Source organism: Ursus americanus, chromosome 1 (genome assembly GCF_024610735.1).
Source record: "Ursus americanus isolate L20-20 chromosome 1, mUrsAme1.1.p, whole genome shotgun sequence".
Classification (NCBI taxonomy): domain Eukaryota; kingdom Metazoa; phylum Chordata; class Mammalia; order Carnivora; family Ursidae; genus Ursus; species Ursus americanus.
The window spans coordinates 106454014-106470837 of record NC_142127.1 but is presented as its reverse complement, the minus strand read 5'-3'; the positions used below and the strand labels follow the sequence as shown (position 1 = coordinate 106470837).

Below are 16824 nucleotides of genomic sequence, written 5' to 3'. Positions count from 1 at the left end.
CGGGCTCTGCTGGGGAGCTGGTCACCGGGCCCTGCAGTGGGTGTGCTACCCACAAGGCCGGGAGCTGGCGGGGCTGAAGGGCGCCTGGGGGGTGAGGGTGGGGGCTGGCAGCTTTGCCCCAGGCATTGTGTGGGACTCTGCTCAGCAGCGCAGGCCAGCGGGGGCAGGAGCCTCTGCTCTGGTGAGGTAGCAGGGCTCCTTGGCACTGGGGACAGACTTGGACCATCGGGATGTCCAGACAGGCCTGGCCTCAGAACCACGCTGGTCCCCACGCTCTGGCCTCCTGGGCATCTCTGAGGCTACTTGGCAGGAACTGGAACCTTCCTGAGACACATGTCAGAATGTGTGTCTGGAGCAGGGAAGGAGTGGACAGCAGGTGGGCCGTGGCCTCCTCCTTCTCCCAGGCACTACATGGGCCCAAGGTGGGACATGGAGATGCAGACCATGGGCGCAGTCCGTGCGCAAGTCCCTCCCCCCCCCACCAGTGCGCCCCAAGTCACGTCCTGCTGTGCCGGGCCAGGGGTGCGCACTCACCCAAGCTGTGCAGAATGCGGTCACGGCGGCCACACAAGCTCTCCAACCTTTTATTCATACAAGGACTCAAGAGCATGTGACACCAGTTGGTACCTGCAGCAGGACGCAGCCTGCTGTGCGGGGCTGCCCCCTCCAGAGAGACCTACGGTGCGGGCTCCCGCGGAGACGTCCACGTGCAGCCAAATGTTGCCATCCGGGCACGTGGGCAGCCGCTACCCCAGAGCCCCTGAGAGTCCAGCCGGCATTCACCTACAGGGAAGGAGGCCCCGGGCCCAGCCCCCCGGTCCGGCACGAGCAGGGTTATTATGGGGTGGGAGTGCCCGTGGGACTGCGCTGCCTAGTGGGGCACGGGCTGGGGGCCCTGACCAGCGTGAGAGGCGAGGCAAAGCAGCGCTAAGTGGCCTTGTCGGGCCCCGGTGCTGGTTAGGACTGCTGTCCCTGGCCACAGTGGCTCAGCATCCCATGGACCCTCAAGGGTCCCCTTGCCTGAGCCCCTCTCTGGCAGGGCCCACAGCAGCTAGGGCCCAGGAGGGAAGGAGGGAGAGAGGGTCCCGGGCCTGGGGGAGGGCCTGGACAGCCCGAGGGAGCAGGGGTGCCCCCAGGTCCGGGAAGTCCCAGCCCTTCCAAGCTCTGGGAGGAGGAGCTGAAAAGCAGCTCTGGGTGAACAGATGGAAAGTGTCTGTGAATGTATGTACGTTTGGAAAAGCCCTTAACTATCAAAGCCCTCCAGGCCCCCTGCAGCTGGCGGGGCCAGGAGGGACCCAGGTGGCCCTCTGGCTTGCAGGGCCAGGCCTCCTGGCTGGGCTGGTTTCACTGGCCACCCCCATCCTGTGGCCCGGTGTCGCCTCCAGCCCCGCCTGTGTCACCCCGAGTGGGGGGCCCTGGGTCTGGCGGGGATGACAGGCAGATGCGTGGGTGGGCAGCACGTCCGCACAGCCACAGGCCCTGTGCAGGCGCCGGGCCCGAGTTCGAAGGGCGTGCCCACGTCTGCGGAGGGCCCAGCCTGCTCTCCTGGGACGCCCAGGATCGACACCCCCAGCCTCACACGAAGGTCAGCCAAGAGCAGCACCCAGAGGTGAGGCTGTGCCCACGGCAGCCCTTCTGTGCACCCCGGACCCTTGCAGCCGGCCCTTGGAGAGAATGAGATCCAGAAAGACTGGTCAGCAAGGGTGCCTTCCCAGTTAGAATGCAGCCTGACACGGAGGGTCTCTGGGGAGGCCACGGCATCACAGGGGCCTGGCTGAGACTGAAGTGTTCATGCATAATCTCGAAGGCCCTGCTAGACCCTGGATGACAGAAACCCGATGCCCTCCCAGGGGTGCGCCCAGGTGTGGGCCTGGTTTCTGACACCTGGAGCCCGGAAGTGCTCCGTGGGAGGAGGCGGGAGAGGAAGGCACGGGCTCGCGCTCTCCAGCGGGACACTGCTCAGGGAACTGGGGGGGAGGTGCAGGCGGGCAGGCAGGAGGTGGCCACCGGCATCCCCCAGGTTCCTGAAATACATGGCTTTTGGGGACATTGTTCCTGGCTGACCTGAGGGCCTCATACAAAATTAAAAGCCAGGGTGGCCGGCGGAGCCAGGCCAGGAGGGCCAGCGTCCCTTGCCCCACCCCAGTGCAGTCACAGAGCCGGGGTCCCTCACTGTCCCTCCCTGTCCTGCGCTGGGGCATCTGGGCTGAGGAGAATTAAATATCATCTGTTTTGCGTTTTGGCAAAGTCAGTTCTTGGCCTCGGTCCCTGGGGCCTGGGGCAGTTACCGCCATGTGGGCCTGGCAGCTGAGAGAAGTAGGGGGAGGAGCAGCAGGGACGCGCAGGGCTGGGGGCAGCTTGCAGCCGAGGTCTTCTGGCCCTCCCGCTCTGACAGGCCGGGGAGGGCGTGGGTCAGGGTCGTCCGGGAGCTGGAGCTCTTCTTGCTGACCCTCCGGTCGCAGAGGTCGTCCGGGCAGCTGTCACCACTGCCCGAGCCACTGCTGTCGTCACCTGGGGAGAAGAGGAGGCTCCAGCAGGCCCGCCCCACTGTGGACCCCAAGCACCAGGGAGACCCTGAGCCCAGCACTCCACCATGGGGACCTCCCATGCTGGGCAATGCCAGCTCCACCCTGAGCATAGCTCCCGGCCCGCCCGGGCCTGCCAAGGCCTGATGGACATCCTGGCCAGGCTCGGCCGTGTTTGGGGATGTGGGTGTGTGTCTGTGGGGGGCGCTTGGTGTCCGTGACCGGGCAGCAGCAGCAGCCAGAGCCACTGTGTGGACCCAGGGGCTGGGAGGGTCCCTCCTCTGCAACCTTCCCCTGCACCCCCCCCCCGCCCCCCGCCGGCTCCCAGTCCCTGGGGCCCTGCCCGCACTGGCATCCTGGAAGTCCACATCATTGCCGCTGTAGGCGCCACGAAGCCGGTTGGTCATGACCTTCAGCTGCATGATCTGTTGGCGGACGGTCATGTCGGGCTTGGTGATGTCTACCTCCACCTCGGGGTTGTTGATCTGATTGGCCAGGCCATCGCCCATCACCTCCGGGAGGTACCTGGGGGCCGAGGACAGGCCCTGAGTCACCGCCTACTCCCTGGAAAGGGGCGCTTCCCTGGCATGCCCTCCCATCCCCTCTCCTCCGGTCCAGGTGCTGGCAGGCCTGAGACCCCCTTGTGGCCTGTTGGGGACCACCAGGAGCCCACAGTGGTGGGGTGTGGAGGCACTGAGCATGGTATGTGCCTCTGGAAGCTGGCCCAGACCCTTGTCTGGGCTTCCCGTGTCCTACTGTGGGTCCGGCGTTGGGCATGGCCCTGCGCACATGGCACTTGGTGACACAGGCCAGATGAGGGACCCGGGTGAGGCCGCAAAGGTCGGCTGGTCTGTGGTCAGCCGGCAGCACCCACCTGCCTTTGGCCATGCCGTTCCAGCAGCGGTCATCACTGGCGCTGCTCATGGCCAACCTCTCGCTGCACAGCATGCTGGGGAGGCTGATCCAGAAGTCCTGGGCGTCTCGGAGCTGCGTCTTGGCCTCTGAGACCTGCAGGGCAGCAGTCAGGCCACAGGGCGCCCTGCTCGGTCTGCCCTCCCCTCCCCCGTCCACCCAGGCCCTGGCGGGCTGAGGGCCGCTCACCAGCTTCTCCAGCGTGCCCGTGGAAGGCTTCTCCTGTAACACCAGCTTGCCCTGGTGCCGCTTCTCCTCGGGCCCAGAGCCCTGGGGGTTCACCTTGGGGTTTCCACAGCCCTGGATGACCTGGGGGAAGACCACAGGGGTCCTGGAGGGGCACAAGGCCATATCTGGGATGCCCCTCCATGCCTGATGCACCTGCTCGCCCGTACCTTGGCCGTGAGCATGTCCTTGTTGTCCTGGAGGGCGTTGATGGCTTCTGCCAGCCACAAGTGCACATTGCCGATGACGCTTTCTGCTCCCGAAGGGCCCCGGAACTTGTCGGTGATAAGCACCATGGAGTCTGGCACAAGTGTGAACACACACACAGGGCGTTTTGTAAATACGCATGCTAGCCACCTGACAACAACATGCTAGCTCACGCGCGTGCTCACACACGTGCATGCCGGCCCCAGGTGTCCGCTTGGGAACATGTTAGCGCTTACGTATGCTGGCATGTGCATGTCAAACACGTGCACGGAAGCTTACACATGTGCTGGCATGTGCATGTGTCACACGTGCACGGAAGCTTACACATGTGCTGGCATGTGCATGTGTCACACGTGTACGGAAGCTTACACATGTGCTGGCATGTGCATGTGTCAAACACGTGCACGGAAGCTTACAAGTGTGCTGTCATGTGCATGTGTCGAACACGTGCATGGAAGCTTACAGATGTGCTGTCATGTGCATGTGTCGAACACGTGCATGGAAGCTTACGTGTGTGCTGGCATGTGCATGTGTCGAACACGTGCATAGAAGCTTACACGTGTGCTGGCATGTGCACATCAAACAAGTGCACAGAAGCTTACACATGTGCTGGCTGGCATGTGCATGTGTCAAACACATGTATGGAAGCTTACGCATGTGCTGGCATGTTCATGTCAAACGTGCACGGAAGCGTACACGTGTGCTGGCACGAACTAACCTGGCCCACCACGTGCATACGCCAGTTGACACATGTGGGTTTGGATCACATCATAACACGCACACGTGAGCACATGTCAGCACCTATGTGTGTGGGCCTGCTATGCGCAGCACACACACACGCTGGCCAGCCCGCAGCAAGTTAGCAATGCATGTGCGCTGGCCCACATCCACGTTTGCTCACGCACGCGCTGGCCCACCCTAGGGCACAGGCACGTGCCTGTGGGGCGGGTGGGGCACTTGCTTTGGGGTAAGGAGGAGGAGCCATGACCCACAGGGCTGCATGCCAGGCAACAGTCTGAGTCACACTCTGCTCAGAATGCCCTCCCTGGCCCTTGACCCCGGGACAACCCCCCTTCCAGGGCTACAACCAGGCCCTCCAGAGGACGGGCCCGGCTTTGTCCCCGCTCCCACAGGCCCCTGGCTGCTCTGGCGTGCAGTGGCAGTGACGGCTCACCCAGAAGGTTCCTCCACTCGGCGTCGAGGTCGGCCTGATTGGCCAGGCAACCCTTGAGCACGTTGCGGCAGTAGTCAGGGCAGGGCCGGGCGCCGGGGACCCCCAGGCAGTGTGCGCAGTATGCCAGCTTCATGACGGCCCTCGTGCACTCCGGGCCCAGGGGCACCTGGGGAGGCAAGGCAGCCTGAGCCCCGCCTTGCAGCTGGGTGTGCCCAGCCCCCCAAGGAGCCCTGGGCTGGAGGGCTCTGGACAGAAGTTAGGAGGCTGCAGTTCTGCCCCACTTTGCCTGACCCCAGACCTTCTTGGGGACCCTGTCTCATCTCAGATGGTCAAGCAGGCTCCCAGTGGGAAGATACTCATCCTCGGTGCTGCCGTCCCAGCACGCGACTCCCTGGAACAGCACTGACTCCCTGGAACAGCGCTGTGACTGAGCCTCACGGGGAAGTGGGAGTACGCCTGCCCTGCACGCAGATGACGCGACCGGGGCTCCGCTGGGAGGAGGACTTGCTAAGAACCCCAGCTGGAGGGGGAGGTGGCTCACGCCCGGGGCTGTGTGGGTCTGACTCCGGCTGCCTCTTGGGGGAGGTACCCTGCTGGCCCCCAAGGCCTCAGGCCCCAGCCTGCTCTGGCCTCGGAGCAATGTTACCCCCTTGGCTTGCGTCCACCCGACCCCTGCAGCTGGCTCAGCATCTAGCCCCACGACCTTTTCCCTTCCTGTCCTGCTTGGGACTCAGCCTGACGAGGATGGGACTGGACGGCTGCCCACATGAGAGCTCAGTCCTGGGACATGCCGTCTGCACGACGGGGCTGGGGGTGGGCAGCAGCCCAGGGTCATGGAGACGGCCAGAAGGCCCCAGGGCATAGAGGGCAGGGCTGGGAGGTGGGGGGGGGGTTCCTGCGAGCCCGAGCCACGGTGCGCACCTGAGCCACCTTCCGGACCACGTCACCAGCCACGCCCAGGCCCTGCACAAAGGCGCGCGCCGCCACGAAGGCGCGGGTGGCACGCAGACGCAGCTCCCGCGGGGCCTCGCCGAAGGGCCGCAGCGCGTCGGCCTGCTTGCCCAGGCAGTCCAGGTAGTCGTCGGGGAGCAGCAGCTGTGGGTGCAGCTGCCTGAAGAGCCGCTCCAGCAGGCGGGCCCAGAACTCAGCCAGCGTCTCCTCCAGGTGCAGGTTGGCGCCCCGGTAGTACAGGCGCAGCTCCGCGTACAGGTCCCGGAAGGCGCTGGCGCTCTGCGCGTACAGCTCGCCGACGGCGCTGGGGAAGGCGTCCTGCAGCGCCCGCTCCGACTCATTCAGCAGGTGCTGGAAGTGATCTGGGCCGGGGAGGTAGGTGTGAGGCCTCCCGGGGCCTCTGGTCCTCCTGCCCACCCCCCACACTGTGGCAGCCGAGCAGGATGGGGCTCTGCCCGGGACCCCTGAGGCTCTGGGAGAATCAGAGGCCAGGCTGCAGAGCCTGGAGGGGCCCTGGGTCCCCAGGACTCTCAAGACCACCCCCCGCCATGGCTCTAGGTGTGAAAGCCTGGGTGGGGGACCCCTCCTGGGTCTCAGGGCCTCCAACTGGGACTCCAGTTGACATTTCTGGGCTGGGGACAGACGCAGGGTGCTTCAGTGACCTCCTGGGATCCCCTGTAAGGTGGGCAGGGAGATCCTCTGAGCCGGGGGTGCAGGGTTGGGACCCTCCTCCTTGCTGCCCGTTCCTCCCTGCATCGCCCCCTACCCCCCACGTGTCTGGTCCTCCTCTTTCTCTTAGATGCCCTCCCTCCGGTTCCAGAAGCCTTAGCTCTTATCATGCCCCCCGGAAGCTGCCTGCTTGAGGGCCAGGGGAGGATCTCCTATAGGCTCTGGGATGTGCCCAGGGACCCAGACAGGCCTGTTGAAGCCCTCCAGGGGGGCAGGGCCTGAACACGTGTGGCAGACCTCCGTGGTTTTGGGGAAATGCCCCTGCACCCTATGTGCCAAGAACAGGGTCCCCAAAGAGCACCCACCCCCTCTGGCAGGGAGATTGCAGTCTGTAACTACACAGCCCCTCCTCTCAGGCTCGTCCCCCAGAGCGATGGCCACCCTCCCTGCACAGGCCCCAGGACCCTGGGCAGCCAGGGGTTTTCAGGCTCCCTTACATCTCCTCCCTGCCCCCTGGCCCTCTGCCAAGGCCTTAGGCTGTCAGGCTGGCTCCCAAGCTGGGTGACTCCTGGTCAGGCTGTGGAATGGTGAGCAGCAGTCCAGGGGCTGAGATCATGGGCCTCAAGGCCCTTTGGAGCTGCCTGTCGGCTGCGGACACACACTCGCCCTCTTCTCTCAGCTCAAGCTCTGACAGAGCACCTTCTCCCTCCAGTTAGACTTCAGGTCACTTCCTGGGGCCCCACCCCAGCGCCCACACCATTCCCAAGGTGACCACCGTGGGCATCAGCGTGCCAGCCAGCTCTATGATGTCCAGGGCACTCGCTCTCTGCCCAGCCCTGGTGTGAGACCTGGCGAGAGTCAGGGAATGAGAGGCATGCCCAGCAGCTGCCCTGAAGACACGAAGGCCACACCCGGGGCCCCAGAGGCCTCCTGCCCCCACAGCAGGACAGCCCCAGCCTCAGTCCCCTGCCCTGGCCAGGGCAAGGCCTGTCCCTGTCTGCCGGTGACAAGGAGGCACCTTGAGAGCAAGAGGGTCCCCTCTGAGAGGCTGACAGAGGGATGGGCCCGATCTCCCCAAACGTGCGCATGGACTGCTGTGCACACCGCAGGGCAGACAAGGGCGCCTGCAGACAGCTCCCGGGCTCCCGGCCGCCAGCTTGGGCCCTGTGTGCAGGCAGCCTTCTGCTCCCGCCTTGCCAGGAGAGGTGCCCTCGCGCCCAGCTCCCCTGGTGTCAGTGTCCTGGGGGCCCCAAGCCTGGGGGCCCGCTCACCATCGAAGCTCTGCAGCTGGGCGGCGAGCGTGGTCTGCAGGGCACGGCTGCTGTCCAGGAGGGCGGTCTCCAGCTCGGCCCGGCTGCGGTTGGCCAGCTTCTCCTCCATCTCGCTGGTACAGCAGGTGTAGCCCTGGGGGCAGATCCGCAGGTGCTCTCCTGTGGGGGAGGGGCTGGCGTGAGGGAGAGGAGGTGCCCAGAGGTTTGGGGGGGCCTGGGCCCTGGGCAGACCCTGGGAGGGGGCACGGCTCCGGCGAGAGCCTGGGTAGGTGGTGCAGGCCCCAGCACAGGACACAGGAGTAGGGCTGCCTCTGCAGGCCAGCCTCCAGGCACTCTGGGGCAAAGCCAGCGGGGGTGGGCATAAAGCAGGGGTGCAGAAGGCTGAGTCCCAGGGCAGGGCTGTCTGATAGCATCCCCACCTAGCTCCTCCCAACTCCTCGGCCCCATCCCCCCCCCCCACCACCACCATGCAGGTGAGGAGGGCCATCCCAGGGGTCCTCGCGCAGCTCAGGACATCTGTGCCCCAGCACAGAACTGCCTCAGGGCCCCGTGTCTGTTCAGAGGGGTGGGCTGCCAGACTCAGGGTTCACCGGGGTAAGCTTGAGGCCTGCAGGGTGCCCCCTGCCTGGGCCCAGGCTGAGAATGGGGAGAGAGGAAGGGACCCCCCCCCCCACAAAGGGCAGGGCAGGACAACCAGAGCCTCCTCCCCACCAACCAGGCCAGAGAGGCAAGCTCCCAGTGAGGACCGCAGGCTTGGGTGTGGCTCCGGACCAGGGGGGGCCTGGTGAGGAGTGCCCTGCATGTGGGGGGCCTGGACACGCCTGTGTCCCTTCCTCTGCATGCAGCCCTCCTCACCCCTCAGGCGCACAGCACCACACTAGCCACGCTTCCATCTTGGGGCCTGCGAGAGGTGCTCAGTCAACACAGCCCTGAAGACACACCGCGGAGCCACACAGGGATGGCTGAGGGCCGGAGAGGAAGCGCCTTTAAAAATGTGCCCGTGCCAGTTTTACAACTGCGGTTTTGAGGTGGGTGCTGTGACCCCATCTTACAGATGGGGAAACTGAGGCTTGTGGAGACTCGGTTTCCTGTCCAGTCTACGCTACGCCGGGAGGAGCCAAGCCGCTCAGTCAGGCTGCCTGCTTTCAGGCCCCCATACCCAAAACGCCACCTCACGGCCCTCCCCTCCCCACCCCTACCCCACTGCACCAGCCATATTTGCTGCCACCGAGCCGTGGAGGAGGCCGCGCCCCGAGTGGAGGCAGGGGTCTAACCCGGACAGGGGCTGTACGAAAGGGTCCCCCTGTGCACAGTTGTGGGGCGGAGTGGAGCAGCCTGGGCAGAGCTCTGGGGGTCCCGAGGCTGTCCCGAGGGCTGGGGCCTCCAAGCTGACCTGCAGAGGACGGTCAGCAGCCCCAGCAGAAGGCCTGGAGGGCACAGGCAGCCTCCAGTACAAGCCCGGGGTGGGGAGTGACAAAGACGTCGTTAGCCTGAGGCTGAATTAGCCCTAAAGAGCCTGTCGGAACCACCAGGTCAGACTGGGATGGAGCATCTTTATCTCCTGGGCCGACATGCACAACCCCGGGCTAGGTAATGGGACAGAGAAGCTGTGTGTGGGCTCTGTGCCCGTCCGGGTGACAGCGAGGGGCTGCGGCTGCAGTGGGAGAGGCCACAGGCCACTGCACACTGGGGTGGGGCTGGAGGAAGGGTGTCAGAGGTGCCTGGGGGAGCCCACTCCGACACGGCGGGTAAGGGAAGGTTTGGGAGGTCTCAGGTGGGGGGAGGGGGGCAGAGGCAAGAAGGCCAGCCCCTTCTTCCCCTTCCCACATGGGCCCTAAGCCGTCCTCCTCCCCAGGGCCTCCGATGCCCTTAGCTCTCAGAAGCCTGCACCATGCAGGGGATGCTTGTCTGGGGGACCACCACCCTTCTCCCAGGGCCTGGAAGCGATGCTAGCATGCCTGTCTGAGGGGGGCTGTAGCCCCCACCTTGGGACAGGGCCGACCTCAGGGTAGACAGATTGGCGCTCAAGACCACTGGGGCCCATCTCTGGAATGGCCTCAGGTCTGTGGGTTCACTCCCTGGATGAATCAGGACTTTCAGGGCCTTGCGGGAGCCGGCTGGGGTCAAGGGTTGGAGCTGGCTCCCCAGGACCTCACAGAGAGGAGGTACCCACCAACATTCCTGCGCCTCTTCTCGTAAGGGGGTGGGGTGGGCAGGGGCCTCCAGGCAGGAAGGGCTGGGCCTGAGAACACCTACCATCCCTCTCTCTCAGGGCCTTTACGGACTCTGACATGTGGCCCTGGACCCTTGCCAGCAGGAGGCAGGACCCCGGGCAGGATGAGGGTCCTCTCCATGGGGTCCCTGTGCACCCAACCAGGAGAAAGCTGAGTTCCCACCTCAACAGGGGGCAGGCTCCCAGGGCGCTGGGGGGTGGGGGTGGGGAGGCGAACTGGGGGCATGCCAGCCTGGGGCTTCTGGGGGACACCCGGGGCTCTGCAGTGACGGGCACTCAGGCCAGGCTGGCTGAGTCAGCAGCGGGAGGGCACAGGCTGCCAAAGTGTCAGCCCTCCCTCCCGGACCCTCCGGTCCCCTGGTACAACAGACCCCCTCCCCGAACCTGCCAGTTCATGCGGACAGCAGAGAGGCCGGGTGGCGGGGCTGCGGACGGAACTTGGGGAGACACAGGGAACTCCCCCGTGGCGGGCTCTCAGTGGGCCCCTGGGCACTGTCAGCACGGCTACCACTCCTGCCCCAGCAGCCTCCCCAGAGCCTCCCCAGCCCTGCCTGGCCACCTCGTCCAGCCGCCCGGTGGCCGGCGCTGTTCCGGCTGCCCCAGCACAGCCCCCGTCCCTCCCTCCCTCCTTGGACACACGGGAGTGAAGACACGGAGCCAGAGCCCGGGCGCCAGCCTGAAGCCCCGGGCGGGCTGGGCCGAGGCGGCCCTGAGCCAGCGGCAGGGCAGACACAGTGGCCGGTCCAAGAGCAGCAGTCAGGACCCAGAGGCTTTGTGCTTCCTTCCTGCCCACCCTGGCCCAGCTTGGCCTGGGTCCGCACATCATCGGATGGCCCTGGACATCAGCCAGCTGGAGGTGGGTTCTGCAGGGCATCCCCTGCACCCCCTCCAAAAGCAAGCTTGCGCCTCCTGGTCTCCTGGTCAGAGCCAACTCGTGCCAGGGTGGGGGTCTGCCAGGAGCGAAAATGAGCTCCCTGCCCCTGGCAGTGTGCAAATCAGGCTGATGGAATTCTGTACTCTGTCATTTCAGACTCTCCGCCCCCAAGGCCCCACCTCTCCTCTCAGCTCAGTACCCACGGAGGAATGAAGACTAGCCCAGGAGGGAGGGAATGCACCCCTGGCACTGGGAGGTATTGGCGGGTCCCCTCTTCCCACTGACCCCTCCCCCACCTGGCCAGTGACCATCTCTCCTTTCCCCCTCTGTCGCTTTGCTGTTTTTGCAAAAGCTGGCCACATCCTTCCAGAACTCTCCCTTCCCTTAACCTGTGGGACACTTCCTCCCACGGATGACCCTAGGTTTTTTTGGGGGGAAGGGGAGGATGGTTCATTCCTCACCCCAGTCCCTGTGGCAGGGCTCCTCCAGGCCCCGCCCCCAAATTCCCAGATGCCCCAATTCTGCTCCTCAGGTTAAAGTCCTGCACCCACTTCCCTAACCCCATCAGCAGCTGCTTCTCTTCCTGGGTGGCAGACCACATGGCCATCTTCTTCCCTCCAGATTCAGACCTCCTGGGATCACCCCAGATCCCCGACTTCTCTTCACTAAGCCCCTACCATTCTGTGGCTCAGACACCTTTAAGGCTCACACCCTCCTGCCACCTGCTGAGTCGCTGCTCCCAGCTGTCCTGTCTTAGCAGCCTCCCAATAGCGTCCCCACCCAGCAGCCACCCTCGCCAGCACTGTCACCCCTATGCTTTAGCCCAAGACCCCCACCCCAACAGTGGTCACCATTTCCAAAGCTGGACACAGACCTCATGTGTCCAGGCCCAGACCGGCAGCCACCTGTGACTGGTGGCGCTAGAGCCCTCCCAAGGAGACTGCAGAGGGAAGATGGCGCCACGCCAAGCACATCTCTCCAGAAGCTTCTGCTGCTCACACAAGAGTCTGCTCAACCTGCCTTTAAAGCCACATCCCGGAGCCTCTGCACCGACTGACCCAGCCACGCCCAGAACACTAACTCGCTGTAGATGTTTAGCCTGCGCTGGCCCCTCGCACGGGGCTGGAACTCGGTCGTACGTACAGCTCCAGGCACCAACATGCACCAAGTGAGAGGCCCGGGTCTGGAAGAACAGGAAAGGGGGCCGCTTTCCCACCTCATCCCTTTATTCAGTTCGGGACCCTCCATCAGGCCTTGCTGGCAGACCGGGGGTGGGCAGGTGTAGAAGGCTCTCCCCCCGCAACACTCTTCTCTGGACAACTGCCCCCTGCCCCCTCCTGCTCCCTGTCCAGCTCCAGTGGCCACAGGAGCCCCCTGGCATGTCCACCAGCCTGCTGGGGGTGGGAGGCACTGAGCAAACAGAGGAAGGTTCCCCAGGCACTGTCCACACCAGAGCTCCAGACCTTTCTCTCTCACCCCTTTCTCTGGAAGCGTCTGCCCCTGACTGGTCCCTGCCTGAGGGTCACACTCGATCATCCAGAAGGGCGGCCTCGGAACCACCTCACAGAGAACATTTCAACCACGATCTCCTACCCTCTCTTACTAACACATCACAGCACCCATAACCCCTCCTGCCTCTGACCCAACCTGCTTCCCTACACCTCACCGACCACCCAAAGATCCCACCACCATTTCAGGCAAATGACAGCGTCACCAAGGAGCCCTCTGCCACTGCCCGCCGCAGAGCCTCCACCGTGCACTGGGACCCAAAGCCGAGTGGCACCGCTGCGGGCACCTCCTCCCTCGGTGGGTGGGAGGGGTCCGCCCCCCAGGCCTGTGAGGGGCCGAGTTGCAGGCTCGGAACAAAGGCTGGGCGCCGGTGCCCTCGCCAGTCGCTGTGGGCCAGGATGGAGCACCGCGCGCCCTAAGGCGGGAGCCAGACACAGCTAGCGCGCCGTCTGGAGGTGCGGCGCGGCTCCTGGCCCGGCGGGACGGGGCGCTGGTGCAGTGGGCGCGGCGGGCGCCCGGGGGGTGCGGGGGCTGCGGCTGGCAGGCGGGGAGGCAGAGAGCAGGGGGGCCACGCGGGGGGGGGGGTGCTGCGGCAGGCGGGGGGGGGGCGGGGAGGAGGACAACACGATTGGCGGGGAAGGGGCTTGCCGCAGTGGGCGCGGCAGGCATGGGGAGGGGTGGCAGCAAAGGGGACTCGTGGGGGCTGCCGCAAGCGAAGGGGAGGGGGATGGGTTTGATGGAAGAGGAAGGGGGGCTTGCTGCAGGAAGGGGGCTGCGGCAGGCACTGGGAAGCACAGGAAGGGATGGGGGTGGGGAGGGGTGTTAGGATGCTGCCGGGATGCGGGCAGCGAGGGACCTGGGGAAGGGCAGGTGGGGATCTGTAGGGGAGAGAGGTGGGGTGGTGCTGGGGTGCGGCGAGGATGGGGTGGGCATGGAGACTGGCGATGGGGATCCTGATGGGAAGATGTGGAGAAGCGGATGGGGACGTGGATGAGGGCGACGATGGGCTGGTTTGTGGTGGGGATGAGGGTAGGGGCAGCATGGACAGAAGATGGGGCCGAGGCCGTGGTGATGGGGGACAGGGATGGGGGTGAGGATGTCCAGGTGGAGGGAGTGAAGGTAGGGGTGGCAAGCCTGGGGATGGGGATGCAGGTGAGGGGCCGGGGAGATGGAGATGGCTTCGGGCAGACGGCTGGTGGAGCCCAGGCGGGGTCACCCAGCCTGGATCCCAGCCCCGCAGACGCCACCCGCTCTGCGGCCCGAGAGCCCTGCGCGGCGGCGGCGGGGGCGGCGGCGGCGGCTCCAGCGGCGGCGTTCCAGGCTGCGGTGGCGGTGACGCTCCGGGCGGCGCGCGACTCCCGGTGCGGGCGCGTGGGGGCCTGGGGACCCGGCCGGGGGAAGGCGGAGGAGCAGGACCGGGCCGGAGGGCTCGGAGGCGGCGCCGGCGGACAGGAGCCGGGGAGGAGCTGCGGCCACCGCTGCCCCGGCAGCCCCGCCACCGCACTGGCGCGCACGGCGAGGGCGGCGGCTCCTGGCGCGGGGACGCGCCTCCTCCCGCAGCCCCCGCCCCGCCGCGCTCGGCACCGCCCCGTCTCCCAGGAACCCGCCGGCCGCCTGCCCGCGCCCCCTGCGGCCGGCGGCCCCCTAGCTCCCTGCGGCCCGGCTCCTCCCGGGTGCTGCTCCCAATTCCGGGCGGGAGGGCCCCTGCAGCACAGCCGGTGCGGGCCTGGGGCTCGCTGCTCAGGAGCCAGGGCCCACCCCAGGGGGTGGGAGGGTCAGGTTTCTCCTGGGGATGGAGCATGGCAGCTGAAGACCTGGGAGCCCCCCTCTCCTGCTGAGGACGACCAGATCCCCACCGCTGCCTGGGTACTCGAAGCCACCAACAGTTACCCCACATCCCCTACCTAACCCCCTCCAGCCTTCCAGTCTCTCACCTCAGTGACCTGGGCCTCCAACCCCTCTGCTCATCTCCTTCCCCTAGGAAACAGCAAACCCGACCTGGGCACACAGTCCACGGACCCAGCCCCCACCTCCTCCCTGGGCACCATCCCACACTTGCGTCTCTCCCTTCCTCCTAGGACACCAGACTAGCTCTCCCTGGAGCCCTGGCCCAGGTCTCGCCTTTCCCTGGCCGCCACCCCCCTGGAGAACAGCACCCTCTCACCCACTCAGGCCACCCTCCTCTGGGTAGCGGGTCTGTGCTCCTCTTGGCCAGCCGGCAGGTGGAGACACTTGCCTGACAGGCAGCTCTCAATCCGGGTGCCCTCACCAAGGTCTCGGCACCTCAGACGCCGGCAGCAGTGTTCACAGGTAACTTCCAAGGCTGCTCTCTGTGCTGCCTGCTGCCTGCTTCCTGCTTCCTGCTCGGGGACCTCCTGGGCAGGCCACCCTGCCAGTGGGCACCAGGCTTGGTGAGGCACTGGGCCTCATCCATGTGGTCACAGCTCTGGCCAAGAGGCCGGGCCCCCTCCAACTAGCCTCCCTAGGATTGCTTCAAGGTTCCCAGCTCATGCCATGGCCTCAGAACAAATCAGGATGAAGGGGACCCTGGGTCTGTGCCACCTTTGACCCCAGGTCTTGGCTGCAGGGCAGGGAACACTCCTTTGTGGCCCAGGACTGAGTGCTCCCCGGAACCTCACCCATCAGGCCAAAGTTAGCCCTGCTTTCTCATCCTCGGCCTAAGCCGGGCTGCAGAGAGCACGCCCACGGGCACATGCATATCCCAGTTCCTGCCGGGGGCTGGGCAGTGGTGGGGCTCTGCCTACCCTCCCCTGGGGCCTGACGCAGCCGAGGGGGCCCTATGACAAGTCCACAGGGAACAACCTGGAACAGCAGGAGGGGACATTGCAGCTCAGCTGTGTTCCCTGCAAAGACCCAACGCAGGCCCACCCATCCACCCCCTGAGTGCCCAGCAGGTGGAGAGGGCACAGACCCTCAGCTGGGCCAGAACCCCAAACAGACCCTCCAACTGAAAGAGCCCATGGGGGCACACTGTGACCTGGGGCACTCTCAGCTCAGGGCCCATAAAACTGGGGCCTGAAAAGATGACCAAGAAGGGGCAGAAGGCTTGGCTGATCCCCTCTGACCCACCCTCTTCCCACGAAGCCTGGTAGCCACATCCAAAGTCACGGCCAACCTCGGCCTGGCATCCCAGCCTGTCACCCCACCCAGCCTGTCACCCCATCCAGCTTGTGACCTGCCACTTCCACTAACTCTGGAAATCAGCGCCCTTCCCCCTTGCTCGGCCCTCTTTCAATGCCCACTCAGCTTTTCCTCCGGGAAGCCTTCCCGGGTCCCTTGGGGCCACAGCACCTGCTCAGAGCAGGCAGCCCACCCTGGGGCCTTCCCCAAGTCCCAGCTGGCCACCCTCCCTGGCAGCAGGAGCCTCCACTCCCCTTCTCTTGCCTCCCTGCCCAGCACCCAGGCCAGACCTGGGTCAATAAACAACTACGTATGAAGAAGCCGTACAGAGACTCTGTGTCCAGTGCTGGCATTCAAGGCTTACCACCAACACAGCCCCAGCGCAGCGGTCTCAGGCCCCCCTGACCTGACTCCCCCCCCCCCGACGCAGCAGGACAGCCAGCGGCATGCTGGTGCCATGAGGGGGTTTTCGAGGTGAGTTTGCCCCCCACAAGGGCTCCTTTGTTCTGACGGAGCCCCGGCCACCTCGGCGGGAGGCGGAGGACTTGGGGCAGCTGTGCAGGGCGTTAGAGTCGGCCCCCTCTTTCTCACTCTACTGCGGAAGAGGCGATGCAGGAGCCGAAGTGCCCAAGGTCACTCAGCTTGGAGGGGCCGCCGAGCAATGCTGGCCTCCCCCACCTCTTCCACTGCAGGCCCCCCCAGACGCCAGTCCCAGGGGGGTTCCCCAGCAGGAGGGCGGAGGCAGGAGCAGGCGCGCTCTGCTGTGCGGCCAGCCCGCCGCCTGGGGACCACAGTCTCCTCCCCCGGCTGACTTGGTGGCTGCCTACCGGCCAGGAGGCACCGCCCACCCCTGCCCTTGCCACCTCAGCAACGAGGCTGGTGATAAAGGGCAGAACACAGGTCCATGGCAATTTTAGATAAACTGCATTACTTTTTAGTATAAAAGAATCTGGCCCCAAAGAATTGAAAGCAGGGACCCGAACGGAATCTTGCACACTCCTGTTCAGAGCTGCATTACTTCTAACAGCCAAAAGGCGGAAACAAGCCGAGGGTCCACGGAGGGAGGAATGGGTAAGAACGTGTGTCCCATCCACACGACGGGACAGTCTTGAGCCGTGACAAGGAGCGAAGGG

General features: G+C 65.5%; 1 protein-coding gene across 1 annotated transcript in view; it reads right to left on the bottom strand.

Annotated features, from left to right (window-relative positions):
• Positions 1-568: 568 nt before the first annotated feature.
• GPC1 (glypican 1) overlaps positions 569-16824 on the bottom strand; it is a 28924-nt gene continuing 12668 nt past the window's right edge. The window contains exons 2-9 of the mRNA XM_045793961.2: positions 7935-8093; positions 5965-6356; positions 5044-5209; positions 3833-3963; positions 3627-3746; positions 3400-3533; positions 2875-3050; positions 569-2511 (exon numbers count right to left, since the gene is read on the bottom strand). Coding sequence (XP_045649917.1) covers positions 2285-2511; positions 2875-3050; positions 3400-3533; positions 3627-3746; positions 3833-3963; positions 5044-5209; positions 5965-6356; positions 7935-8093 — 1505 coding nt within the window. The 3' untranslated portion in view covers positions 569-2284. The remainder of the gene's footprint in view (positions 2512-2874; positions 3051-3399; positions 3534-3626; positions 3747-3832; positions 3964-5043; positions 5210-5964; positions 6357-7934; positions 8094-16824) is intronic.